General features: G+C 43.7%; 1 protein-coding gene across 3 annotated transcripts; it reads left to right on the top strand.

The window, feature by feature from the left end:
• The first annotated feature begins 70 nt into the window (after nt 1-70).
• On the top strand, nt 71-25,954 carry HPS3 (HPS3 biogenesis of lysosomal organelles complex 2 subunit 1). Of its 3 annotated transcripts, none has more exons than XM_081910826.1 (17): nt 71-122; nt 3,629-4,123; nt 4,939-5,113; nt 7,162-7,250; nt 8,690-8,882; nt 9,890-9,971; nt 11,264-11,418; nt 12,545-12,653; nt 12,781-12,962; nt 15,048-15,228; nt 16,690-16,920; nt 19,203-19,388; nt 20,684-20,872; nt 21,656-21,763; nt 22,787-22,993; nt 25,285-25,375; nt 25,647-25,954. In XM_081910826.1, the coding sequence occupies exons 1-17, from the start codon at nt 86-88 to the stop codon at nt 25,772-25,774; spliced, it is 2,838 nt and encodes a 945-aa protein (XP_081766952.1). In that variant the 5' UTR covers nt 71-85; the 3' UTR covers nt 25,775-25,954. The 3 variants fall into 3 exon arrangements, with proteins under 3 accessions (XP_081766952.1, XP_081766951.1, XP_081766950.1); XM_081910824.1 differs by lacking the exon at nt 71-122 and adding an exon at nt 2,519-2,809; XM_081910825.1 differs by lacking the exons at nt 71-122; nt 22,787-22,993; nt 25,285-25,375; nt 25,647-25,954 and adding exons at nt 2,514-2,809; nt 22,362-22,773.
• The last annotated feature ends 95 nt before the right edge of the window (nt 25,955-26,049 follow it).

Raw genomic sequence — 26,049 nt, 5'->3', positions numbered from 1 at the left:
AGTAATTGCTGACCGATGGCATTCGCGCCTTCCGCGTCTTTTACTTTTCTTTTGCTAAGGCGCTTGAGTTACTGCTTCTCATAGCATGCCCGGTTGTGTTGAATATGTTATTGTTATATTTGGTATGGAAATCTGATGGGTGTTGTAGTTGTGTGCATGCTTTTTCAATATACGATGATAATTCACAAGTGTGTGTGATAGGAATCTTGAGGTCTTAGATATATGTTAAATGTTCAGAAGTGTACCAACCAAGTGTACGTACCAAGCACGTACATTGATCAGCACTGGAAGACCGACTTGGAACCATTTTTGATTCCCAAACTGACCAAATGTTTTCTCTGCAAGGTCAAAGGAAAATGGAAAAGCCTCCCCATTGTCTTTTCCTTCAATGCCTTAAGGGTATGTCTGTGTTTGAATAGGGTGCGAGCCTGTGACAGGGCCCAGGAACTAAGTATTTATCATTACAAAAGACTGGCCAGGCTCCCCAGGCAATCTAATCAGGTAACCTGCCAGACAGATGGATAGAACTTTCTTTATGTACCCTACAGCAGCAGCAAGAATACTTATTGCAAAGCATTGGAAGACACAAGACTTACCCACTCTAGAAGAATGGCAGATGCAAGTAATGGACTACATGGAAATGGCGGAAATGACTGGCACAATCTGAGACCAGGGAGAAGAGTTGGTGGAAGAATATTGGAGGAAATTTAAAATTTATCTACACAAACATTGTAAAATTTTTGAATGTTGATGACATTGAAATGAACTGAAGGGGTTCTAGCAACAAGGTTAAAAATAAGATTGGATTGATAATAGATAAATTAATTGGATATGAATTTGCTGAAATAATTTTCAAAAGGGATACAAAAAAGGGAGATGTGAGGAAGTCAGGAAAATAAGTGAATCAAAGAGGAGAAATCAAAAAGAGGGATTTTTGTGTTTTCTTAGTGTGTGTTTTTCCTCTTTTTCTGCTTTTTTCCTATTTTTTCTATAAGCTAAATGTTTGTATTTTTTGTATTTTGTAATTTTATATTTTTGTGTATGTGTTTTTTCTTTTTTCTGTTTGTTGTTATTCCTAAAATTTAATAAAATATTATTATAAAAAAGGAGATAAAACAACGACAGGAGAAAAACAACATTCAAATTTCTGTTTTAGACTGCCTTTTCTGTGATGTAGGTATGATGTATCTGGGGGGTGGTCTTAGGTTACACCCCTTCTGTGATGTATGTATGATGTTTCTGGGGGTGGTCTTGATCTACAAGGTGGCAATTTCAAAAGTCCATATAAGGCCTTGCGCACCATTGTTCTCGGTTCCTCCTCCTCCCCTGCTGGTGAGGGGAGCACCCTGTTGCAACAGATCAGTAAAGATCAGGCTTACTAGCAGCTTTGCTTCTCAATATTCTCTGGCTGGCCTCTGTTATTTTCTCCTACCAACAGGGAACCTATGCAAGGACTCTATATGGGCTCTTAGATAAGAGCCCATATAGAGAAAAAGGGCAGATTTGGAGAAAAGCCCATAAGGGGAAAAGGGCAAATTTTTGTTTACAACATGTGTATATACGCACACTTTATATATATATATAAAAGTGTGTGTCTGTCTGTCTGTCTCACACAAACATAAAAGCGTGTAACGGCAAAGGAGTCACTTATGGTTCATTTGGGCAGCATTCCTAATCCCATTTACCTGGGACTAAGCCCCATTGACCTTAGTAGTGCAACGCAGCTGGCCAGAATTGAGTTGATCTCCTTTCTTGGTTGTTAGCTGTTTTAGGCACCAAAGGCATGGGTGTAGCCTGGGGAGTGCATGGGGGACAGCTGCCCCCCCCAAATCAAGTAAATTTTAAAAAAACTTAACTGACCAATCGCTTCGCAGAGCTCAGTTCTGCCCCCCCACCCCACCCCCGCAGCATAAATTTGGGATATGCCCATGACCAAAGGTGTTAAAATCTGATATATAAATTTAAATAATACTGTCAACTGCAATTAGTTCGTTGTAACTTAACTTCTCCGTAAACACAGCAGAAGAGTGGCGCGTGGGCAAATTTTAACCCTCTCTTGCTAAAACCATGCTGGTACTGCGTGTCTCTCGAGTTCTATCTTGCGTGTACAAAGCCTTTCCCACACTGCTGCTTAAGAGTCGTCTATTCACAAGTGCAGTCCGATCCCAGCTAAGTAACCGACGGAGCTGAAAAGCAAGTATTCCTTGCAAGTATGTGCGCCTAGGGGGCTCTGATCCTGTGCACATTTTACCTGCCAACGGGTCTCGATGAAGAAAAGGGGGGTTTCTTCCGAGGGTGCTTGTGTAAGATTGCACTGCTTGGCACCAGAACCAGTGCTTTCCCCAGGTTTGGAACCCCGCACCTTTCTGCGTATGCGGACATTAACCACGGGTATAAATGGGCCTCCGCCCAGGGCCGCTACACGGCGCTACGATGCTGCCTTTGTGGGAAGCCGTAGCGAGGATCGGGGGCGCGGCCGACGCCTCCTTCCAGCTGACCGACGTGGGGCGGTGCCTGCCGCGGAAGCTGCAGTTCTGCCAACAGCAGCGGCCGGAGGCGGAGAGGCGGCCTGGGCGATCGGGCACCATGGTGCAGCTGTACAACTTGCACCCGTTCGGCTCGCAGCAAGTGGTGCCCGCCAGGCAGGAGCCGGCGCTCTTCTGCTGCGGCCGAGACACGCTGCTGGTGGCCTGTGCGCCGGGCGCCTGCAAGGTGGAGGTGTTCGCCGCCGGCCGGCCGGAGCTCTGCGAGCCCCTCGGCTCTTTCTGCACCCTGGGGCGGGTGCTGCGCATGGCGTACAGCGAAGTGGGTAAGTGGCAAGCTGGGCAAAGCGCCCGAGAAGAGGGCGGGATCTGTTTCGTTCGTTGCAGGTCAGCCCCTCTTCCTCTTTCTCCGGAAGAGCTCGAGGCTGCACGTGCAGGATCGTTTCCCCCGCCGCCCTAAGCCCATGCCAATTTGTGCTCACAACGATCCTGCGAGATAGGATCGCCCAGTGACCTTCGTGGACTAGATAGGATTCTGCGCAGTTGCTTGTGTGGCGTGAGCATCCAATGACATTGCCGACTAATTGAAGAAGTGTACACATGTTATAATGCAAATGTAACTTCCTTTGGAAATTCCCAGAGGTGTACCTGTGTTAATCTCCAGCAAGATAAACAGCAGTCCTTTGGCATCTTTTGAAGACTGAACAAAATCCTTATGGAGTACGCTTGGCATGGTCTACAATCTCTTGTGTATTTGCCACTCAGGGCAACAAATCAGATGGAGTGGCCTGTTGCTCTTAAAGGTGACACCATACAGTGGTACCTCTAGTTAAGTACTTCGTTCCAGAGGTCTGTTCTTAACCTGAAACTGTTCTTAACCTGAAGCACCACTTTAGCTAAAGGGGCCTCCTCCTGCTGCTGCGCCACCGGAGCACAATTTCTGTTCTCATCCTGAAGCAAAGTTCTTAACCAGAGGTACTATTTCTGGGTTAGCAGAGTCTATAACCATAAGTGTCTGTAACCTGAAGCGTCTGTAACCCGAGGTACCACTGTATTGCTATTTTTCACTTGGTAACTCCTCATCTTATGTATGGTGTACATATTGATTCTGTCTTTCAAAAATGCTTCTATTTTTCCCTCCGCAGGAGACTACGTGGTCACGGTTGAGGAAAAAAACGAGAGCCTCTTCTTGCGAGCTTATGTAAACTGGAGGTGTATGTCAACTGGGAACCCCCGTGTCTGTGTGCGGATGATAGGCCATAACCTGGAGGCATCCTATTCTGAAGCGTCTAAGAACCAAATTACAATTGTAGAATTGCCCCTTTCGGACCCCCCATTGTGTTTTTCCTGTTGTCCTTTAACTGGAGACCTGCTTGTTGGCTGTAAGAATAAACTGATCTTGTTCTCCCTGAAACATCTGGTCAGGAGTCAGAATGTGACTGTGCTGGACTTCGAACGCTTGTTAATTTTGCATATTGATAACGTCACTCCTTCAGAAGTTGCGTTTTGTGCTGGATATATAGCCATAACAACAGAACTAGAGGTCCTAATCCTTCACTTGGAAGCTGGTGTGGAAGCAGCAGGCAGGAGTAGACAGCAGGCCTGTGACTCTGTAGAGTCTGAAAGGTTGTTCAACAAAGGTTGGTACAGTACGGCACTTAAAAATCTCCAGAGCAAGGCTTTGTAGTCCTTGACTTATGTTTGTTGTTGTTTTTTTAAAAAAGTCTTTCGGATGGAAGCAGAGGCTGGACAAGCTGATAAAATGCTTCCTTCAGTAAAACTAGCCTTCATGATAGTTAAGAAAAGATTTATTTTCAAAGGAACTGCAAGCTGTGGATAGTTAGAAAACCCAAGAAGTTGAATTAATATTTTAAGGTTGGATCGAGAGCACGGAAGCTGCTATTGAATTTATCTGTAATGGCACATCACAAATCATCTTGATCAAGTCTTTGCAGGTCAGCACAAACAAAACTTTAGTAGTCTCAATCCAGCCCAATGTTTGTATATGTGTTTAAAAGAACAAAAACAAAAAACCAATCAGGTCATGCAAAAGAAAAAAGAAAAGTGCACTTAACTGAAATAGTTCTATCTTGGCATATGTTTTATTATGCACAGATCAAAATGCTACAGTCTCTTTTCAGGCATGCTGAATCTTTTGGGAGGAGCGGGAATGTGGGTTGCTAAAATTTGAATTTCCATTCATCTCAGTTGTTCATTTTTTTGCCATGCATGGTTAAAAATGCCTTCTAGGATTTGCAATTCCAAATTCCTGAACTTGTTGTACAGTCCTAATTTGAATGCTTTCATGAATATGAAGACTTTTCTCCATACTGTTAGTTATACTGTAAGTAGCAGTTGTTTAAGTAAGGCTGCTTTTATTCTTAGGACACTGAGCATGTTCCTCACCATTTCCCCCCTGGGTTGTAAACCTGATTCTTTGCTCCATTTATTAAAGGTGTAAAAGAAGAACCTGATTTAACTCCGTTTGAGTCGGATGACTTTGTTATCTGTCAGCAGCCTGTGGAGCTCTTTGGGGAAGAAAGCAGGCAGTGTGGAATATCTGTTACTCTGGAGACAACGGGCTTAGTCGGTGAAGAGTCAAACTTCCAGTTGCAATATGTTCTGTACAGGTAGTCAATTATTTTATTAAAAGTTTATTTTAAATGAAGCCATAAATATATATTATTGTTGGCATCCGTCTGCCTTGAGTGACAATGGAGTGTGGCCTCTGGGGCTGAAGTCAAACCGCTATTGAAATGAAGGCCCAAGACAGGTGTTGATCATCATGTGAGCTGCGCACAGGTGGGCTGAAGCGAGCGAGCTGCTGCCATTCCTGTGGAGCCTCCTTTTATTGAGACAAATATGCAAGCTAGGCAGATACATTTTGGGCTGTGACCTTTACACATCTTCCGTCCCGAGATCGTGGGGTGGTACAAAGCTATTTTGGCACCTGTTCCACACCGTCATTTTCCCCTTGCACAGTGTATGACGAAGGAGACAAAAGGTCTCAGGGACAAAAGGTTACAGACAGGACACCGCTGACTGCTGAGAACTCAAGAGGTCAGACGTAGGGGACGATGTTCCAACAGCCGTGGCTTGTCTGAGGGGTTTTTTTCCCCTGCACCCCAGGGTTACGCGTGCAGGCAGACTGTGGCTGCCTGCTGGTGGAGAGTGTGCTCCTTCCAGACCTCACTGTCCACTCCGCGATATCCCTACAGCTATGTTAGCAGCACTGAAGTGACCTCCCTGGGCGCAAGTTTGGCACCAGTTTGGCTGCAGGACTTGCAAGAAAGAGGCATAACAAGCTGTCTTAAGGGCTCCGCTCTGGATTTGTGTAGAGTTTACTCTTTAACACTTTCTTCTCCAGAATATATCTCCAAGGCAGTGGAGATTTAGGATCAGAGTTTTCCTTCTCTTAGATGGGCTACATTCCCAGGTTGACAAGCCCCATCCGCTCCTCACTTCCCTCTACAGCATGTGCAGAAACTGCCTTCTTATCTATTGGCCCCACTATTGGATCCATATCCAATAGTACATACAGTCATACCTTGAGTTGAATGTGCTTCAGGTTGACCTCTTTCAGGTTGCATTCTGCGGCAACCCGGAAGTAATGGAGAACGTTACTTCTGGGTTTTGCCACATGCGCAGACGCTCAAAATGACGTCACGCGCATGCGCGGAAGCGGCAAAACACAACCCGCGCATGTGCAGATGCACCGTCACGTCTTACGTTCCATTCAGGATGCGAACGGGGTTCTGGAACGGATCCCGCTCGCATCCCAAGGTACCACTGTATATAACTAATAGGTCATTGATCATTATTCCACTCTAGCTTAGAACAGAGACCAGTTTGCCAGCTTGGACAATTACATTTTGACTTAATATGCTGAGAAATGAACAACCCTATTCTCACTGAAACACAGCTCCATCCTATTTCTTTTGCTTTGCATGAGGCATATTTAAACCAAGATGCCTTTAACCATACAGTCATACCTCTGTTTGTGTTCGCTTCATGTTGCGGATTTTTGGGTTGTGAACGTGGCAAACCCAGAAGTGTATACTTCTAGGTTTCGCCACACACACACAGAAGCGATCTGCATGCTTCACACATGTGCAGAAGCACCCTATCGCGCATGCGCAGTAGCGGCACTCTACTTACGGACTTTTCGGGGTGCGAAGTAAGTAGAGGTACCACTGTATATATAATATTTTGGTCCAACCATGTAGCTATAGCGGTCATCTTTGCAAGCTCGGGGACAACTCCTCCCCTTGTCTTCAAGCTTAGAAAGTGGGACAGGACCATGGCAAGCAAAACAACCTTACATGAACTGGGCTCTACGTGATGGAGCTGCATGTGGCAATAGAGATTGTGTAGCCCAACACCTTTGGCTCCCTAGGAGTTGTGCATATCATGCACACGTAGTAAGTGGGTTCAGTCATGGGACAAAAGCCAGTTGTATCTCTGTTGGAGACCATCTTAGCTGTTGGATATTCATATTGTCGTCATTGCAGCCTATTGCCTTGGTCCCAGGGTTTCTATGTACTTGCCCATGCATTGAGATGCAAGTTTCTGCCTCACTGCTTCAGAATATCCTTACAACATTTTCCCAGAAGTTTTGTGAGCAGCTCATGCCTATATGTTGGCTTGGAATTGTTTCACCCACCATGTTTCTTTTTAGACGTTTTGCTCTAGACATATCCTCCTTTGCCTTCTCTGGCGACGATGCAAAGCTGCACTCTCTCCAACTGCTGCCTGTGTATGTAACAGGTAGGTTTATGACATCTGCATTTCTTCATGGGCATCCACCACAATCTTTCTGGGGGAAAGGGCTAATTAAAGCATTGGGAGCAAATGAAAACTGGGGATTATGGTTCACTGGGAAGCAGCCCACCTTCCCCCCCAAAAAAACCAACCCATATTAATTATGCAAGATGTGGGGAAGCTAGAGATTATGAATCTGGGTGTGAAATTTGTTTTTATATATGTTGTCAATTTTTATTATAGAATTGCTTTGAGCTCTTTCATGGGAGGTGGCTTATAAATGAAATTAAAGGAATAAATAAAGGGGATTTCAATTAAATACATTCATTCAAAGCATAGCTCTCTAGAGTGTTTTACAGAACTTCTATGACATAAAAATCCTATTTCTAAAAATCACATTGTCTTTAAATAACGTTAGGAGTAATTTAATCACAAGAGTAGTAGCTGACTCTGATTAGATGTTTATATATAATTTTAGATGGCATAAATCTTTAAAAGTACATTATTTTGAATTTAGCGTTGAATGCCTAAATGTCAGAAGTAAAAAAGAGCTTTCTTCTGTATGGAATTAAGGATTGAATTTCCTTTATAAAATACTGGTATTATCTTAAAGTTTTCTCCTGGCTTTCAACACTTTTTATAATCTGTCGGTGCTTCACAACGTTAATCATACTCTGAGTAGACTTTAGATCTATCACTGTCTCTTTTTCCTTTGCTTTTTTGTGGCGCTACTGTATGATCAGACATGTCAACATAGTCTATATTGCTGATATATAAAGCAGGAGATGACGAAAATGGGACAGGAGGAGGGGACCAGAGCAGCACACAGAAACGCCATTTACCTTCCCGCCAGAGCGGTACCTATTTATCTACTTGCACTTTGACGTGCTTTCGAACTGCTAACATACTAAGGATTAAATAAGGTGATAATTTCCGACAAATGCCGGCATTTCAACAGAGCACTGCCTCATAACCAAAATGGCTTATGGTACCTTTCTTTCTCCTTTGAAAATTTGTCAGTAAGCTGGAGAGCTACTTGATCAAATCAAGAAATGTTCCCATTATTATGTTTTGGTTTGCTTTCACACTTGCAGAATAATACTCTAGTGCAGGCATCCCCAAACTCAGCCCTCCAGATGTTTTGGGACTATAACTCCCATCATCCCTAGCTAACAGGACCCAGTGGTCAGGGATGATGGGAATTGTAGTCCCAAAACATCCCCGAGTTTGGGGATGCCTACTCTAGTGCTTATGGGCTACAGAGTGAAAGAGCTTTATCTCAGAATTCCTAACTCGAAAACAGAGACCCGAGTGAATGTAGCGTGGGCTGCTCTCTTCCATCACGGCTAAATATATTTCTAAAACATTCTGCAGGATGTCTGAGAGCTGATGCCTCCCTAAAGAAAGGGAGCCTGGGGAGTAATTGCTTTCTTCTTTTCATCTAGGGAATTCTGCAACAACTGGCGGAGCCGAACCAGCTAAGAGAGAACTGCTGAGTCTGTTCTGCTTTTTTTCTCTGCCTCACATTGGATACCTCTACACGGTGGGCAACTTAGTGGAGCTGATTTCCACCTACCAGTATTCAGAGAGGTCCCAACAGGCGGTACTCACCCCGCAATTCCTACATGTTATCACAAGGTATTATAGCCATAGTTAAATTTAAATACTGCATTTTCCACACACAAAAATTGTGCTCAAAGCAGTTTTTTTAAAAAATAATAATAATAATAATAATAATAATCAGTTGAAATACAATAATAGCACAACACATTGTTGGCATTTGTCTGTCTCGAGAAACAATGCAGTGTGCATCTGAGGCTGAAGCCAAACCACTGTGTTATCAGCACCAAAGTGATCTCCCTGGGGCTCAAGCCTGGACAGTGTGTGAGAGAATATTCTGGGCTGCCCAGACACAAGGCCCCTCTCTTAGCCTTGCTGATGTGGTCCAAAGAAAAGGAGAGCAATACATTTGGCACCAGGTTGGCTGCAGTAGTTGCTGGAAGAAGGCATATAAGGTGCTTGGATAGGAACTCCACTCCAGATATGCTTACTCCTTTGCCTTCTCGAACACATCCCTAAAAGCAGTGGAGGTTTAGGATCAGAGCTGTAATGCATAATGGGTGTTGTGGTTCATTTCTGTTTGCCACTGAGCAGCTGCTTAGAGTCACAAGGCTCTGTTTACATTCCAGAGACAGTCTCACGGGAGACTAGAGACAGATGTGACGTTACTGGTTTCCTGTTTCCTTTGTTCGTTTGTTTCAGTTGCTCTCTGCTCTCACAGGGAGAGGATGTATTTTTCTTTGCTCTCTGTGTAGCTTAGTAATAAAGCATAGCATGTAGCCATAAATCTCATCACTTCTGCTGCTTTGGAACCTCTGCTGAATGGGGGAACGTGCCTGAGGCCTTATCAAAAGCTCAGGTCATTAATTATTCGTCGGAGGGTGATTCTGAAGGACTCAGCCGGAAGATGAGCTTTATCAGCTTGGCCGAGTGGAGATTCCGACAGTTGTATCCATCACAGACCTGTTGAAATCAATGGGTTTAAGTTCAGTAAGCATCTAGATATTGCAGCATTGGCAAGGGCACTTTATAACCACGGAGCGATGCAGAACCATCTATCCAATGGCTTTCTTTTTCTTCCCTAGCAACAACCTGCAGTGCTTTACTGTAAGATGCAGCGCAGCAGCAGCTCGTGATGAAGATCCATACATTGATACAACGCTAAAAGTGAGTGTATTCAACCCTCAGATTGACTCCTCATGCCCAGAGTTCACATCTGCATCTTTGCAAAGCTGTGGCAAATGACTTGCAACAATCCTGAGTTTTCTTTTGTTTAGTCCTTGTTGCTTCCATCTGGTCAGATAGTTTGGCAAGGGGATGTGTGTTAGATAGTTTGGCAAGGGGATTTTGCAAGAGTTGGGGATTACTGTCCTGTAGGCCTTAAGCCTAGGTTGGAGGACTCTGCGCACCTTTTCAGGTGTTGTTGGGCTCAACTCCCATCACCCACAGCCAGATAAACATGTGTGAAGGCATTGTAACAGTGGGACATGGGTGGCATTGTGGGTTGAACTACAGAGCCTAGGACTTGCCGATCAGAAGGTCGGTGGTTCGAATCCCCACGACAGGGTGAGCTCCCGTTGCTCGGTCCCTGTTCCTGCCAACCTAGCAGTTCGAAAGCACGTCAAAGTGCAAGTAGATAAATAGGTACCACTCTGGCGGGAAGGTAAACGGCATTTCTGTGCGCTGCTCTGGTTCGCCAGAAGCGGCTTAGTCATGCTGGCCACATGACCCGGAAGCTGTACGCCGGCTCCCTTGGCCAATAAAGCAAGATGATTGCCACAACCCCAGAGTTGGCCACGACTCGACCTAATGGTTAGGGGTCCCTTTAACAGTCACCAGATGAAAAGCAGGTATTAAAAACCTGTCTCAAATTTATGCTGGGTGGATTTCAGTAAGCGTACAGAGAAGCTTTACCTAGTTTTCTTCTGCACTCTGTTGGGACTAGAGGAGGAGATGGAAACCTTTCTCTTCCACTGAAGAGAATGGAGAAATCCTGAGCTGTTGCCAATTCCACGTTTCAGCATGTGAAAAAGATATGCAACTTACATACCTCTGTTAAACCTGTAGTCTACATACCGCAGTGACTGAACCATGAAGGGGCTTATGTCAAATCAAATCAAAATAAGCTTTATTATACTAGCCAAAGGCCGTGACAAAACCATACAAACTCTGTCAGGAAAGCGGGGGGGGACTTATATAACACTGTAACTATGTAAAAAGCAGAGCCACCACCTGAACGCTCAAGATCATAAAATACAGATGCACATGTAGATTGAGAACTTCACACAGCATACAATATTTTCCTATTTAGACCCCTGAATCTCCCTTACAGAGGGTTTATGTCCCTTTTTTTAATGTCAGTCAGCTTGGAAATGGTCATCATGCCACTCTGGACCCTGTAAGAAACTTGAACCTTTAATAAGCTTGCTCAAGATAACTAAAGAACCATTTCTTCATAGGCTTGCCCCCCTGTGTCCCTGGATGTCTGTGCCTTGAGGATGCAGCTGTTTATAGGGCTGAAAGCTATTTCTCACTTCAAGAACCACGTCATAGTTTTGACAAAAGCAGAGACCGAAGATATAACAGAGAGAAAAAAGCCTTCAAGGAGACTCCTGTGAGTACGGTAGTTCATATGGGACATAAGGCTGATTTGGGACATGTCTGGTGGCATCAGTAGACATGAAGGGGGTACATGCACCCAACTTTACCCTATTGTAAACGTTGTAAGCGTTACAATTGGGATGAAATAAACATGTATGGGAGTGGATTTCAGGGGTGCCCTTTATGCTGTTCTTGTCACCTTTTGTATCTGCGGAAGCCCTCCATGCATCTTAGAGCCAAGATTTCTCAGGATCCTGAAATGCATGGAGATGCTTCATAGATGCAAAAGGCTCCCCCTTCAGACTTCGTCACCTTCCAACTCCAAGAAAGTCAGGGCTGTCCCACTTGTCAGCCCCACTCTTAAAAAAAAAGTTTACTTTAGACTAGTTTTAATGTCTCAAGAAGGCTCTTGATAGCATAAATACAGTGGTACCTCTGGATGCGAACGGAATCCATTCTGGAGCCCTGTTCACATCCTGAAGCAAACGTCTGCCCGTGCACAGGTTGCGATTTGCCGCTTCCGCACATGCATGTGACGTCATTTTGAGCGTCTGTGCATGTGCAAGTGGCAAAACCCGGAAGTAACGCGTTCCATTACTTCCGGGTCGCCACGGAGCATAACCTGAAAACGCTCAACCCGAGGTATGACTGTAACTTAAACACCTAAAAGACATAATTATGGGTATGCGTGTATTTTAACAGCCAGTGTGGTATAGTGGTTTAGAGTGTTGGACTAGGGCCTGGGGTGCCAGAGTTCAACTCCCTTACTTTGCCATGAAGCTTACTGGGTGATCTTGGGCCAGTTACTACCTCTCAGCCTAACCTACCTCACAGGGTTGTTGTGTGTGTTAAACGAAGAGGGTGAGAACCATGTATTACCACCTTGAACTCCTTGGAAGAAAAGGTGGGACATAAATGCAAAAACAAAGAAACATAGAATCAAGAGTTGGAAGGGACCTTGAGGGTCATCTAGCCCTCTGCAATGGAGGAATCTCAACTAAAGCATCCATGGCAGGTGGCCGTCCGACCTCTGCTTCAAAACCACAATTGAAGGAGACTCCATAGCCTCTTACTGTCAGAAAGTTCTTCCTCATGTTTAGCCTTTCTTGTAACTTGAGTCTACGTCCCACTTCTTTCAGCTCCCGGAAGTCAGATAGCATCAAACCCAAGGTTTCTCCAGAATCTGAACCTGGCTGGAATTTATACATCGTGAACACAACTTCAACTCTCCTGCTTTACAGAGAAATGGTACTATACACTGCTTTGGGGTTTTTTATATATAGAAAATAGCATATTGTAACTCAATGCATTTGCTAACTTCACATCAGGTCTGCAAGCATCCCCCCCCTTATGGTGTGCCCTGTTTCTGCCCTAGGTAGAGTACAGCAAGACCTATGAAAATGTAAGAACGGAGAGTTGTATCCACCTTCTAAGTGAGGCTCACTTATTAGTCAGAGCAGCACTAATGGACCCTGATCTGAAGGAATCGGCAGAGAAGGAAGACCTTCTAGCAGCATTACAAGAAAGCTGTGCTCTCCTAGGAGACTGTTACAGCAGGTTTGGATTTCTTAGAAGTCGTATCCGTAAAACATACGCTTGGATGACTCCTGATGTTTAAACATCTTTATATAATCTTTCAGCCTTCATATATTAAACAAAGATGTATGCATGGAAAAGCAACAACTTGCTCTTTTTTCCCCTGCTTCCATCAACTCCTAGCATTGTTGCTTCGTACAGCATGTCGATGGACATGCAGTCTCTGCTTTCTGGCCCAGTCATAATTTATATAGGCTATAGATCAAAGCACTTCCATTGTCGGCTGCCTGCACTTCTGTAAAAGCAGGTGTGGCGAACCTTTGGCCTTCCAGATGTTGCTGAACTACAACTCCTATCATCACTGGCCGTGCTTGCTGGGACTGATTGGAGTTGTAGTACAGTTTTGTTTTGACAAGCAGCTTTTACATACTCACTCCCCTCACTCCCAGTGAATGAAAATGTAGCACTATTGCACCCCGCAGTATTGCAATTTTGTTGGCTGCTTGCAGATGAATGGGATTATTAGCATCTTTTCAGGGTCTACTGCGTTGACACTATTCTGAAAGGGGGGGAGGGGAAATCCACCAAAGGATTGAGGGAATGAAGATTCCTTAGCTGCCATTCATCCATGCTCTTCATTGCTTGAAGAAGCATGAAACAAGGTTTAATCCTGCAAATCTTGTTCCACATTTATTGGAGAGCTGCTTTGTGGTCTGTAGTGTACTGTTTGGATGATTCCAGTGTCTTGAACATTGTGAAACTTCTCAGTTATTATATACAGTCATGCCTCGGTTTTCAAACAGAATGCATTCCGGAAGTCCATTTGACTTCTGAAACATTTGGAAATCAAGGTGCTGCTTCCGATTGGCTTCCAGTTGCGCATGCGTGCCAGAAACAGTTGCAAAAGCCGCATCGGATGTTCGGCTTCCAAAAAAAGTTCAAAAACTGGAACACTCACTTCCAGGTGTCGATAGTTCAGAAGCCAAAACATACAAGTAGTAAGGTGTTCAACAACCAAGGTACGACTGTAGTTATCTTGGTATGTTTTGTTTGTTCCTTCCTTCCTCTACTCTATTCCGAACTTAAAAATGGAAAGGTAATGCTGGTAGTCAACAAAAGAGGTTTAAAGACTGTCTCAAGGCAAATCATAAAAAATGTAGCCTAAACACTGACAACTGGAAAACACTGGCCTACGTGCGCTCCAGTTGGAGAACAGCCTTTACCAAAAGTATCATGGGCTTTGAAGACACTTGAACTCAGGACACAAGGGAGAAACATGCTAAGAGGAAGGCAAGCTTGGCAAATCCACACTGTGATCAACTCCCGCCCGGAAACCAATGTCCCCACTATGGAAGGATGTGTGGATCCAGAATTGGCCTCAACAGTCACTTATGGACTCACTGTTAAAACTGGACTCACTGTTTATGGAAGACAATCTTACTCAGCTATGAGTGATCGCAGAAGAAAAATGTTTTGTTTCTATTTGTTTGTTCACACAATACATCAACAGGTTCCTGTAACTCTTATCTGTTACTTATTTTTGAAACTGCTCCTTGCTTTAATTCAGCAACAGCTGGAGGGCCAAATGCCCCTTACATAGGGACATTTGTCTTACATGCGGAAGCAATACTCCATTGTGGGAACAGGTTGGCTTGCACAAAGTTGGATCTCACTTTGATAGTGGTCCTTCATTGTGACTCTTTCTTGAACATTCCATAAGGTATTCCCCCATCCAGGTTATTTCCTCCCCATCCATTAGGCTGTTCTTAGAAGTCATCTTGGTTTGGTTGCTACTCATTGAAAAAGATGAGCTAATATCAGCCTGTCAATATTGGGAGTATAAACCTTACAAGCTGCAGACAGAGCCTTAATCCTGGCATAACAGTGAGACTTGGCCTAATATGAAAAGCTTTTTATTGAAAGTATCTTGTTAATGCAAAGAGAGGGACTCTTCTGCTCTCTGGATGTTACTGGATGACAACTCCTGTCATGTGAGGCAGAGTCCCAAAGGGAGCCAGGTTTTCCATCCCTATGCTGAAGCATTTCTGTTAAGATATATGACTCTTCATGTAGGTTTGTCGTGTTTAGTAGTTTCTGTATTTCCAGGTTTAACACCAAAGACTTCCACCTTGCTCTGCCTTACTACAAGATGTCTGGTCTGTCCGTGACAGATGTTCTGAAGAGAGTAGACCCAACGTTTGAAGATAAAACGCATAAGTACGAAAAGGGGATGATTTTTTACTTGTATCATTCCCTTTGTGAAGACATAGACGAGGAGCTGAGTGAAGTAAGACTATGGTTCCTTTTGTTGTTGTTCTTTCTCTTTCTCTGTAGAAGATGTCTTATTCTGTGTTCATTTGTGACAGATCTACTTCCATGTTTGGTGACAGGCCTGAATTGGAAGCTCAGACATGTTTGCCAAGGCAACTTCTGCCGTTACCAACCTCCAGAATTTCGATGTAATATCTGTATGCCACTTTTCTTTAAAGCAACTCATAACCATTGAGCAGGAGGACAGCAAACATTTCCATTAATGTAACTTCCTCGTGGCTTAGTCAATAAGCCTCTGGCTGGCTTGTCAAATGACTATCATGTGAATAACTTTCCTTTTATGAGAGTGAAAAATATCCCAAAGTATAATGTGAGCCAGCCTTTGTAAAAGGAGCTGCTGTGAATCTCAGAAAGCTACAATTTATACTTCACTGTTGCTCGCTTTTCTTTTATGAGATGTAAAAACTGTGTTGATATTTAGATTGATTTGGGAAAAGGTGTTACTGGTGGGGCATCTTCTAAATAAGAAGTTCCTTTTCTGAAAAAAAGAGGTGACTTGTTGTTTGTACCTAGTTAAGTGGTATAATGCAGGATGGAAGCCCTTTGCTCAAAATCTCTCTCCCTTGCACTGAGAGGCCTTAGGCTAGCCTCCCATCCACAGTGGTCCTCTATATAAAATGGAATGATAATACAGTCGTAACTCAGAAGTCGAACGGAATCTGTTCCAGAAGTCCATTCGGCTTCCAAAACATTCAGAAACCAAGGTGCGGCTTCCGATTGGCTGCAGGAAGCTCCTGCAGCCAATCAGAAGCCTCAGAACCTGCATCAGACATTCGGGTTCCAAAGAACGTTTGCAAACCAGAACACTCACTTCCGGGTTTGCGGCGTTCGGGAGCCAAAACTTTCAACTCGCAAGGCTTTCGACTTCTGAAGTACGACTGTCCTGCTTTAACCATTATTGAGGAAAATATGCAAAGTTCTAGAAGCCGTATAACTATGTGAAACTTTAGCACGTAGCTATCCTAATTGGGATCTGTGGATGAATGAATACTACACACCTATAACTCCCTAGTATATACATCAGGGATAAGAAACCTGTGGTCCACCAGATATTGTTGGACTGCAACTTTCATCATCCCTGACCATTGACCATGCTGGAGGGCACACAGCAACTTGTGGAGGGCCACAGGTTGTACACTGTGGAAGTGGATTTGAAATGGATGTCTCAAACCAATATGTTGTGTGTGACCCTGAGATTACCTGCAGCCTTCTCAAGTACGAAATAATGACTTCAGCTGCTCTGCATTTTAAAAAAACAAACACTTGAAACAGATAAATTAGTACTTGTTCCCCTAGCACCCCTGATGATTTCTGGGCGAATTATACAGAACGTTCATGGCTAGAAAGAGTCCTTGTATTAAAAACAAAGCACAGCTTTTGGTTTCCTTTTTAAAAACACGTCTCTTTCTTTTACCAGGAACTGGCAGCCAAAGTACTCCATATATTCCACCCTGCCGAGTCGAACCAAATACCCCAGGTCCTCTGCAGCCCTTGCATGAGAAAAGTGTCTCCTGAGATAGCAATCGAATATCTGCAGAAAGTAGAAGAAGTTGTACCGTCTGTTGTGGTGACGCTAACCAAGGCTTCTATGGCTCTGAAAATGGGAGACCCCGATGGATGTAAAAGTGAGCTGGACAGCTACGCGGAGGTACACCCTGCTGGCTATGCATCAACATTTGCGTCAAGGTTGTTGTCTTCCGTACCGTTATGTGCAGTGGGAGTGAGCAGAGAACCAGGGTTGTTTCGAAAGTTCTGTTTCCCCTTCAGATATACTAGGAGTGACCAGCTCCCAAGAGATTACAATCTACTCACAGAGTTAAAAACTGGCAGTGATCTACTCCATTTTGGGGGGGTTCAGGTTCCCCTTTTTTTAGGGGAGCCAAAGTAGGTGAGCTTCTTTGGAGGGAGCAAGTGATTTACCAGTGATCTACCACAGATATCCAATGATCTACCGGTAGATCACGGATCTACCTGTTGGTTGTGCCGGAAATATACGACGTGCTTCCAGATGGCACAGGGTTGTGAATGCCTTGCTTCTCATGCATTCAGCGTTTTTTGTAGCATCCAGTCAATGTCATTGGCATTAAAATGGCAGTCCTGTATCTCTACCCACCCACCCAATTTAATTCAAATTTTCTCTTTTATTGGCAAAATCCATTTTTTATATGTGTGTGTGTGTGTATATACACACACACACACACATACTTAGAGAGAGAGAGACTAGAACCAACTGCCATTGGTTGTAGTTATCTGAAGCTTTTTCCATGTGGACACGTGGACTTGTTCCCTGCTTTGGGGGAGAACAGAAAGTCAGCAGTAGAGCTGGTTTTATATGCAGGGGGTTCCAGCTTCAATTCCCAGTATCTTCATTTTGTTTTGTTTTTAAAGTGGAGCTAGTAGGTGATAGAGCTAAAAGCCGTTCCTGGGATCTGCTTCCTTTCAGAGCAAACATTTCTGGGCTGGATTGGCCAGTGATCTGACTGCAGTATAAGGCACCTTCCTGTGTTCTTGCTTGTGGCAATTGGGAAGGTGGAAGTGGATAACATTGACTTCTGCTCTCCATTTGGTTGAATAATCCTGCCTTCTTAGGCAGGGATTTGGAGCCAATGGCTCTATGGTTCTTTCCACATCTATGTGTCCTTTGGGGACATATGAACAGAGTGAAGGGAATGTGGCAATGAAAGTAGACTAGTGGAGGCAGGGAAAATAGGCCTAGTGTTTATGGACAATTTGGTAGAAGATAGTCATTGTGAATCAACAGCATCTTTCTCTTGCACAGGTATATGCATGCATTTCCCCTTCTCCTTAATCCAGTGTTCCTCAAACTTTGATTCCTGCTAGCTAGGGATGATGGGAGTTGTAGTCCAACAACAGTGGGGGAACCCAAGTTTGAGAAACACTGCCTTAATCCCTCAGTTTCCTTGCATATTACGTCAGTGTGTAGGAAGACAATTCAGAATCGATACATGTTTGTAATCCCATTTCCTATTATATTGTCGTGGCACCTCTCATGTCCTGATCTGTTTCACTTTCCCTTTGCATATAATTCTCCTGTGCATTATTGTGGTGTGATTCTAGTGTGTGGAACTCAAAGTTCTCTTCCTGTCTCATGATCGCTCCTGATGTTTTAAGACACGGGTAGGCAAACTAAAGCCGGGGGGCCCAGATCCAGCCCAATCGCCTTCTAAATCCGGCCCGCAGACGGTCTGGGAATCAGCGTGTTTTTACATGTGTCCTTTTATTTAAAATTCATCTCTGGGTTATTTGTGGGGCCTGCCTGGTGTTTTTACATGAGTAGAATGTGTGCTTTTATTTAAAATGCATCTCTGGGTTATTTGTGGGGCAAAGAAATTTGTTCATTTCCCCCCAAAAAATATAGTCCGGCCCCACACAAGGTCTGAGGGATAGTGGGATAGTGCACCTATTTCCAGAGTTACCTGAAAGTAACAGGTAATAGGCTTCCTGCTAAACCACAAGGAACTGGCCCTGGGATCTTCCTCCTCTGGAATGGGAACTGTTTCCCACGGGGGATTATTAGTTAACTGTTATGTTTGCACCAAGCTGTAAGTGGGAGAAACCAGCTTTTATTTCCTGGCTCGAGTGAGAGCCTAATTGGCTGTACGTATTCTTAACGTTGCTGCCAATGCAACAGTTAACCACAGTTAGACAGCTTGTGCTCTGTAGGAGGAGGGCGGGGAGGACAAGGGAACATGCAGTCCTGTTGATTCCTCCTATGAGTAAGCCATCAAGAATATTATCTCTGCCCTGGTCTGTAGAGAGGGGTAGGATTTAAATGTTCACCTTTGCCTTGGGCAGTGTTTGTACCAGAGCTCAAAAAGTGAAACTGAATCAGCCCTCTTTCAGAGTAGAGTGGGGAGGAATGCCAACATCAAAATCTTCTCTCACCTTTTTCTATTTTTTGGTCTGCAGATGATGCTGGTGTGTGGTTTTATTGTGGAGCCGAGACTCCTGAGACAGCTAATTAAAGGGCAAGTTGTCCCGACTGAGCTTGCGGTTTATCTTAGGGAGACGAGGCCCGGATTCCTTGTGGCTTCAGTGTTGGCTTTACACGAGAATAGCAAAATTGAGCTGGAAGAAGCAGACGCATACATCAAGGTTTGACATTTAGCTTTTATTAATAGTTCGTTTATTTGGAACTTCCAGAGCAGTCCGTGTCCCATCATTAAACAAAGGAAGGACAAACTAAAAGTGCAATTCCCATCTGTGGGAAGAAAGCTGGAGTCAGACTTCTCATACAGCTCCATAAACAGCAAGAGGAGAGTACAGTGGTACCTCGGGTTAAGTACTTAATTCGTTCCGGAGGTCCATTCTTAACCTGAAACTGTTCTTAACCTGAAACACCACTTTGGCTAATGGGGCCTCCTGCTGCCGCCGCACTGCCACTGCACGATTTCTGTTCTCATCCTGAAGCAAAGTTCTTAACCCGAGGTACTATTTCTGGGTTAGAAGAGTCTGTAACCTGAAGCATATGTAACCTGAAGCGTATGTAACCCGAGGTACCACTGTATAATAAATTCAACAGCTCCCTTCCTCTTTGTTGACTAAGGGGCATAACCAAAGCAGCTGTTGTTGTTGTTGTTGTTGTTGTTAATAATAATAATAATAATAATAATAATAATAATAATAATAATAATAAATTTATTATTTATACCCCACCCATTTGGCTGGGTTTCCTCAGCCACTCTGGGTGGCTTCCAACCAAATTTTAAAAACACAATACAGCACAAAGATTAAAAAACTTCCCTAAACAGGGCCATCTTCAGATGTCTTTTAAAAGTAAGATAGTTGCTTATTGCCTTGACATCTGGGGGGGCTGGGGGGTGTTCCACAGGGTGGGCGCCACTACCAAGAAGGCCCTCTGCCTGGTTCCCTGTAACCTCATTTCTCGCAGGGAGGGAACCTCCGGAAGGCCCTCGGAGCTGGACCTCAGTGTCCGGGCTGAACGATGGGGATGATTCTCTTGGGTACATCATTTTTTTGCATTACACCCACATATTGTATACTGATGCATCTGGAGATGTCTCCCCCGCTTAACGTTTCTGATTATCCTTCCTTGCTTAAAGGATATTTGCTTAGACTACTCCCCACATTAAATGGTGGGGTGCCCTTTGCGTAGTCGCGCGCAGCCCCCTGGACCCTATGCGGCACCATTAGTACAGGCTTGGCTTCGCCTTCCCCAGGTGGGATACCTGGAGTTCTCAGCCAGTTGCCCAGTCCCACCTGGGGAGGCGTTGCCAAGGTGATCAGGCCAAGGTAGGGGGAGGGACCACCCTGCCCACACAATAGGGGGAGGATCTTACCTGGGAATCCTCAGTTGGCTCTACAACAAATCGGCTACATTTTGTGTTTGTGTGTGAGTGGCTCTTTCCCTTAATATTTTGGAAGAACAGATGCTGAGTGCTGAGGAGGAAGATGCCGTCCCCCAGCTCTTAGTGGACTTCTGGGAAGCCCTTCTTGTCTCATGCAGTCAGAAAGAAGTGGTTCAAGAGCTGCATTTCAAACTTGCTGAGCAGTATATTTGGAGGCTCTCCAGGAAGCAGTTGCCCAATACTAAGCCGCTGAAAACCACTGAAGATCTGGTAGAGTTTGTATCCTACTCTTGTGTGTGTGTGTGTGTGTGTGTGTGTCAGGGACCGTGCTGAGGAGGGCTGCACCAAGTGGCGGGAGCCACTCCCTCCTCCTGATCCTGAATCTTTCCAGGAGCAGGAGGACAGTATAGATTTGGAACAGTGGTTTGCAGAGGGGCATAGTTCAGAAGGCAGAAGCTGGGAAATACTGGATGGGGAACAGTCTCTGGATAGTACCTACACACACACCCTTCCCCAAAGTCACGGAGAGCTCAGAAATTGTCAGAAAAGAAAGCACAGAGGCTACAAACTCAAATTACAAGATGTAGGAGTGACGTAGATTAATAGGGACGGAAGAGGGAGTGACCCTTAATTGGGAGCACCGCCATTCTGTGAAGATGCTTTCTTTAGTTCTTCGCTGTGTTTATTAAATAAACTAACTGGTAAGAATTCCCTTTTGTTTGATCTGCTCATTTACAGCCATGGGGGAAGGAAGCTAATTCCCTGAAGCCTGACAGTATGTATGTGTACAAACACATTTGATTGGAACTGCATCAGTTTGGTTCTAGATGAATTGGAGACTTTTATAATATTGGGGGGAAATAATTCTTTCAGGAGTACTACATATTTCAAAACAAATGACTTACAACCGTAATTTAGTCTACAAATAAACTGGGAGTGTGCTTTTGTTTTGACCCCCTTAAATGAGGGAATCTTAAATGAGGACTTGTAAATTAGACATTAAAATGCGTAGAATGCTAAAGGCCTTTTCTTTTTCTTTTTGCACTTCTTCAGATAAATTCCTGTGGTCATTATGGACTTATTTTTCCTTGGGTTACGTTCATGATGTCATTAATTCCTCCTTCTGACCAGAATGCTTCTGACGACCTTTCAAAATTACAGGTATAAAATGCTTTCAGTCCCCTGCAACCTTTCTCTCTATAGCCCAGTGATAAATAATATGGTGCAGAGCTGTACCTATGGGGGGGGGGCTAGATGGGTTTTATTGCCCTGGGTGAAGCCTCCAAAGGGGCGCCATTGAATCTCTCAGTGCGTGTATGCATGCTTGCACAAATGCACATGGTGTGTGCGCCAAACTGGGTCTTTGACCTGGGTGAAATAAAGCCTAGTTTCACCCCTGCATGATGCTCTCCAGAGGTTGTGGGCTGCCATTCTCATCACCCTCAGCCAGCATGGCCAAAGATCAGGAGCTGTATGAGTTGTAGTTAAAAACATCTGGAACCCTGGGCCCTAGCCTCTGTAGATTAAAAAACACCTGTGTTTGATCTCCTTTAAGGTGTGTGCAGGGACATGGTTTATTTTAAAGAGATGCACTACACAAGGCTTTAGCTAGCTTAAAAGATGGAGAAGCTGTGGTGCTCAATATGCAGCCAGATTCCAACTCCCATCGGCTCCAGCCAGCATGGCAATTGGTCAGGAGTGATGGGACTCACAGTCAAACCATATCCAGAAAGTCACAGGTTCCCCATTCCCGTCCTAGGCTTTTCTGAACCATTTCTTCAGCCTTGAAGACACTGGGGCTGAAAAGAAGACCCACTGCCTACAGTTAGACTAAATTCCTTGAATGTATGCCTCAGGTCAGGCCGGAAATATCCCAATACGCAGCAAAGGCATTGTTCAAAGCAAGAATGACCCCAAAAGAAGTAATGGGCATACAAGTGAGGATAGCAGACACGGGTCTTAATCTAAACAAGGCAATAAAAAATTGCATTTGCTTCCATTTTCCCTGGCTCACCCAGTCTGCCAAGCTGTTCTTAATGATGAAAACGTTGTTTGGGGGGTGAGGTTTTTGTTTTATTTAAAAAAATGGTTGGTGTCTTCCAGTCCATGCCTACATTGGTATGGCTTGGTTTTTTCATTGTGTCTTAAATTCTAGATGTAATGTTTCTGCCCCCCACCCTTCAGTCTCTCTTATGTAGTCCATACTTCAATATACCTTCCATTCTGCCACTGTTGGAGGCCCTTCCAGAAGAGACTATTCCTGGCCTGAGCATCCACATTCTTTGCGATACTCGGTTAGGGCAGTATGAGAGATCCATTGACAAACTTCTGGAAAGATGCCCTCAAGCTGTCATACCCTACGCCCAACATGAATTGAAGCATGAATGTCGGGTGAGCTTTATTTATTACCTTCATTCAGTCTTAGCTCTGTTTGTTTGTTTTTTCTCCTTTAAACCCATGAACAAAAAAAAAGCACTGCTAGAAAATCATACAAGTATTTGTACTGCTAACCCTTCCTTAACTTAATCCACTTTCCATGCATTTGTTAAACGTGATTAACATAGCACAATTATTCAATACTTTGCTCAGGTTTTTTTTTAAAAAAAATGCTCACAGTTGAAATGTACTTGAAATGTACAGAAGACATCTTAAGGCAGCCCTGTTCAGGGAAGTTTTTAATGTATGATATTTTAGTGTTTTCTGGTTTCTATGGAAGCCGCCCAGAGTGGCTGGGGAAACCCAGCCAGATGGGCGGGGTACAAATAATAAATTATTATTAGTAGTAGTAGTAGTAGTACTTCAGTGCTTGTGTGAAATGCTCACAAGGCTTGCTTTATTCTGCTGGATATAGAAAACTGGTGTTCTTTGGAGAAGACACACCTTGGAGGCTGTTTGTTGCTTTCCTGCTCCAGTTTCCTCAGCCACCTTTTCACAATCACACTTGATGTTACAAAGCTTCTTCTGTCCTGAAATGTCATGTACATGCTGATGTCGTGTACATTGTTATTGATGGACATTGCTCCATCCACCATATAGTGACTCCATTAGTGCACAATTATAAAGCATGGTTAAACGCTGCATTGCCAACATTCAGCAAGTCTAAGCACATATATATATATATAAATTCCTTCCAGTAGCACCTTAAAGACCAACTAAGTTAGTTCTTGATATGAGCTTTCGTGTGCATGCACACTTCTTCAGAAGTGTATCTGAAGAAGTGTGCATGCACACGAAAGCTCATACCAAGAACTAACTTAGTTGGTCTTTAAGGTGCTACTGGAAGGAATTTTTTTGTTTTGACTATGGCAGACCAACACGGCTACCTATCTGTAACTGTATATACATACATACATACATACATACATACATACATGTATACATGGTCCCCTGTGGAGATGGTAATCTGGAAACAGTGGCTCATGTTCTCCTGTCCTGTCCCCTTAATAAAGATCTGAGGAATGAGATCATTACCCCACTCTTACTTACCATCCCAGGCTGCCCATCTGAGGCCACATTGTTCTTTCTTTTATCAGATCAAAATGATCAGACAACAGCAAAGGTTGCTAGGTTTATTGAGGGTGCAATGAGATTAAGGGCCACTATCTGAACGATAATCTTGGTCATTTGATTGCCCTTTTTACCCATTGCTGTCTTTTTTATTTGTATATATTTTATTTGTATATATTGCTTGTTTTATGTCGCTATGGCCGTTGGCTAATGCGAATAAAGTTTATCTTATCTTATCACATATACATGGCTTGCATGAGGACTTTTACAAAGCCTAGTTTCTCTTTTATTAAATCTTGGATTAGCATTTGCATTCAAGCAAGGGAGCGTAGTTGTAAAACTCTGGCCAGTCTCATAATAAGCCATGGGTTGTGAAGCTCAGTTGTATAACCGTTGATGCAATTCATGATCCTAATGTGTACAATGTGCTAAACTGAGATTCCTAAAATGCAAGGCCAAACTTGGTAGAAGTCCTCCTGGAGAGCAAGTCCAACACTTGGACTTGTGTGCATTGTGCTAAACCGTGGTTTGGTGTTACTTGCAAATACAGCTGTTATGTAAGTTATACCGATGTAATATTGTGGAAGTCAAGATTGTGTTGGGGTGCTAAATTGTGTGTGTGTGTGAGAGAGAGACAGAGAGAGAGAATGAGAAAAAGCTTCTAGTCTGCAAAGAAAAGCTTCAAATATAATTTGAAAGTTATAGGCAATGCTTGCTTAAATCTGACACTTAGGAGTGGGGCAGCATTTTCAATGTCTTTCTTTCTTTCCCCTGTAACAGTGGAAGGGAACACATTGTATAAAGTATATATAATTTTGCATGATTTCTGCAGGTCACAGAATGCAGCTTTCCTTGGCACTGTTAGGCATTTTATCACTTCTTTCATCTCGGCTTGTACTTTGCCCTGAATTCTTAGTATCACAAGAGGGAGCCATCGCTCTTGTTTGTTGCTAAGTTTAAGAAGAACCCTGACAAGCTATACTTCACAGATATAAGAGTGACAAATATAAATATATTATATTGTATTTAAAGGTGCTCCTTTAAAACAGAAAGTGAGTGTGTGTGTGTGTGTGTGTGTGTGTGTGTGAAGAAACAAAGAGGTTGTATTCCATTAGGAACATCATAGCACTCTTGATATTTTTTCCCTCTCTCCTTGGGTCTTGCGGCTGGCTTAGGCTCTGTGGTGGAACAAACTCCTTCCTGAGCTCTGTAAACGAATCAGAGATCCTGGAGAAAACTATTCTGTACTCCTGTCATCCCTAACAGGTAAAGAAATGTGCTTCTTGTCAGTTTGTGGATGTGCAGAGTCTTTGCAGTGTGGTGGTTTTTTTAAGCTTTTAGACGTATAGATGGCTGCCATGGGGGGGCGGCGGTGTTCTTTTAGTGACTATATTAAAGAACTGTATTCAGAGCAGATGCTAAGTGAGCTCATTTCTGCACAAATCGCAACACTTTCAAGGCTAAACATAATTAGGCGAAGTAAGAATTGATGGCTAAAGAGAATCTTGTTTAAACATGGTGTATCTTCCCTGCCCAGAAACGTTATCTGTCATTGCCATGGAACTGGAATTGAGGGACTTCCTTAATGTCTTACCAGAAGATGGGAACGCAGCATTCTTCCTGCCACATCTGCTTCAGTGCAGCAGAAGGAAACTAGTGACCTAAGCACAAGAAAGAAGAGCTGCGTGATCTCTGAGAAACGTTTTGCAAGAGAAAGTGCTCAAATGGACAAAAGCTCACTCTGCAACTATAAATTCAATATTGTAGATATGGGGGTCTTCAGCATTTCCCTATGTACGTGAGAAGATTGGTTGACACATTAAAATATAAATATTGGCACATTAATGTAAGTTTGTCTATGTAATTTTAAAGACTTTGCCTATTTCAGCTGTGGCCTGAAATCCTATCCTAACCATCTCACTCCCCTTTCTTGTGATAGT

This window comes from Podarcis melisellensis (genome assembly GCF_964234715.1).
Source record: "Podarcis melisellensis genome assembly, chromosome: 5".
Lineage (NCBI taxonomy): Eukaryota > Metazoa > Chordata > Lepidosauria > Squamata > Lacertidae > Podarcis > Podarcis melisellensis.
This window is presented reverse-complemented; position numbering and strand designations above follow the sequence as displayed.